Source organism: Corvus brachyrhynchos, unplaced genomic scaffold (assembly GCF_000691975.1).
Source record: "Corvus brachyrhynchos isolate BGI_N302 unplaced genomic scaffold, ASM69197v1 scaffold340, whole genome shotgun sequence".
In the NCBI taxonomy this organism is placed as follows: Eukaryota; Metazoa; Chordata; class Aves; order Passeriformes; family Corvidae; genus Corvus; species Corvus brachyrhynchos.
Window position 1 is genome coordinate 1,182,336 of NW_008235987.1, and position 2,479 is coordinate 1,184,814.

The 2,479-nt window shown below is 65.4% G+C and overlaps 1 protein-coding gene across 1 annotated transcript; it reads left to right on the forward strand.

Moving 5' to 3' along the window:
- Positions 1-2: 2 nt before the first annotated feature.
- CCDC137 (coiled-coil domain containing 137) lies at positions 3-2,196 on the forward strand (the record flags this gene model as incomplete). The annotated part of the gene is made up of 6 exons (XM_017730761.1): positions 3-220; positions 587-714; positions 891-1,101; positions 1,404-1,486; positions 1,609-1,688; positions 1,829-2,196. Coding segments are annotated over 6 exons (936 nt in total), but the record flags the coding sequence as incomplete, so codon positions are not given.
- Positions 2,197-2,479: the final 283 nt, after the last annotated feature.

The following is a 2,479-nucleotide window of genomic DNA, read 5'->3' on the forward strand; positions in this document are numbered from 1 at the left end:
GGGGACCGGGACCGGGACGGGGGCAGGGACAGGGACAGAAACAGGCCCGGGGACCGCGACAGAAACCGGGATCGGGACCGAAACAGGGGCAGAGATCTGGACAGGGACAGAAACAGGGCCGAGGACCGGGACCGGGACCAGGACAGGGACAGAAAGCGGGGCCGGGACAGAAAGCGGGACCGAGATCGGAGCGCGGACCGGCCGTCTCTCTGCGCAGCAGGTCAGTGCCCGCGGGATCCAATCGGGATCGCTCCCGGTTTGGCACCTGGACCCACGCGGGGTCTCGGGGCGCGGGTGGGCCCTGGCGGGGGTCCCGTGCTCGGCTGCTGCGTCCTGATCTCCACCCGTGCCCGGGTCCCGGTGTCTCCCCATGCTGACCCTGATGGCTCCCCATGCCTCGGTCCCGGTGCCCAGCCATGTCTGAGTTTCAGTTTCCCCCCCGTGCCCAAATCCCAGCATCCTTCAGTGCCGGATCCCGGTGTCCCGTCGTGTCTGAGTCCCGGTGTCCCAGTGCCTGGCTCCAGGCATCCCTGGCTCCAGGTCCTGGCGCTTCCCTGGAGTGCTCTCGCTGTGCTCATTTCCCCAGGAAGGAGAAGAAGGACAACATGAAGCCCAAACACCCCGACGAGCAGGAGATCCCGTTCCGCCTGCGGGAGCTCATGCGGAGCCGCGAGGCCATGAAGCGCCCAGATCCCGGGAAGAGGCGGGCAGCAGGTGGGACACAGAGGTGGCCTGAGCAGGTGGCCAAGGGCCTGGCCCAGGAGCCCATGGCATGGCTGGATCCTGCCACACGACATCGTCCTCTCTCCAGTGATGTCCCACCCGTGCTCTGCCAGCCGGAGGGACGCCCAGGGTGTCACCGCTGCAGAAATGTCACCCGTCTCTCCTAGAGAAGAAGCAGCAGCAGAATTCCAAGGGCCCCAAGGCCCCGGGGGACATCCCCACGCCCAGGTTCCGGAGGGGCAAGGGGGAGTCGGAGCGTTCCTACATCTGCCGCATGGAGCAGGAGGTGCAGCGCGTCCTCTTCCTCGCGGAGAACCAGCTCCAGCGGGAGCCTGAGAAGGAGGCGACGGCTCCAGAGAAGTCCAGGAGGAAAAAACAGTGAGAGCAAAGCTTTATGAGCTGGATGGGGCCAGCCCACACCTGTGGCCTGTCCCCTTGCCCAGTTCTGCAGGGCAGGTTTGGCGTTGGCAGCGGCTGGAGGTGCAGGTGGGGGGGCTGTGGGACCCTTTTCCGTGGGGCCATCCCCATGGATCCCATCCATGGATGTCTGGGAACAGAGCCACAGGCCTGCTTCACCCTCCTGGAGGAAAAGCTGTGGGATCTGGGGGCTCCCGTGGGGTAGGGACTCACTCCTTGTTCCCCATCCATCCCTGAGCCCCAGCCATAACGTGGCTCTTCAGGTTTCAGAAAAAGAAGCTGGAAAAAGCTCGGAAGAAGAAGGAGGAGAAGAAGGAGGCCATGCTGGAGAAGAGCCTGTTCCAAGGTGGGCATGGAGCAGCGCTGAAGTGACCCCCAGCCCCGGGGGCAGCACATGGAGGGGTGGGGGAGCTGGAGTGGTGCCTCCCAAGGGGCTCCCGCTGACCCTGGCTCTGGCTTCACCCACAGACAAGGTGCCATTTGGAGAAGTGGTGACACAGCCACCCACCATCACCTCACAGCCCAGGGGACAGGGTCCTGCCAAGCAGGTGAGCTCTGGGGACAATGCTACCCACCCCTTGGGTACCTGGGAGGGCAGCGGTGGCCTCAGTGAGCCGGTGACAGCTCCTCAGAGCGCAGTCCTGGTGTCTCATCCTTCATCTCTCAGCTACCCCGTCTCTGCCCGCAGGCTGGACGGAAGCAGCTCCTCCTGACAGCTCGCCTGGGCCAGAGCCAGGCGTCCCTCGCATCCCCCGCGTCCCCCGTGTCCCCGGTGATGTCGATGGCTCGCCGGCGCATCCTGGAGGAGGAGCGGGCGCGCGTCATCCGGGCCTACAGGGACATCCAGAGGCGCAAACAGCTGGAGCGGGAGCACGCCCAGGGGGGGCACGGCGTCCCACGCTGAGGGCCCTGGGACTCGAGGGGGACATTGCCCTGATGCTCTTGTGTCACTGCTGAGCCCTGGGGCTTCCTGCAGCCCCACACTCCACGGCTCAGCGCTGCAGTGGGGTCCCTGCGGTGCCACGGACCTGCTTGGAGTAAAAAGTGCCAGTGGGAGCCAGTGGTGTGAGCGTGTTTGGGCTCCCGGTTCCTTAGGGATTCCTTAGGGATGCTGCTGTGCTGGCAGATGGCAGTCCCAGGCATGTCGCTGTCCCCACGGGCTCTGGTGGGGGCAGGACCCTCATTCCTCAGCCGTGAGGAGACCCCGGTGCCTGGCCAGCTCAGTGCCTGGTGGGAGGAAAGTGAGGCAGTGCTGGGGACACGGAGCGTCCCACAGGACCCACCTGCACAGTGTCACTTGCCTTTGTTGTCACTATTGGTGACGCTGCTTGAGCCCCAG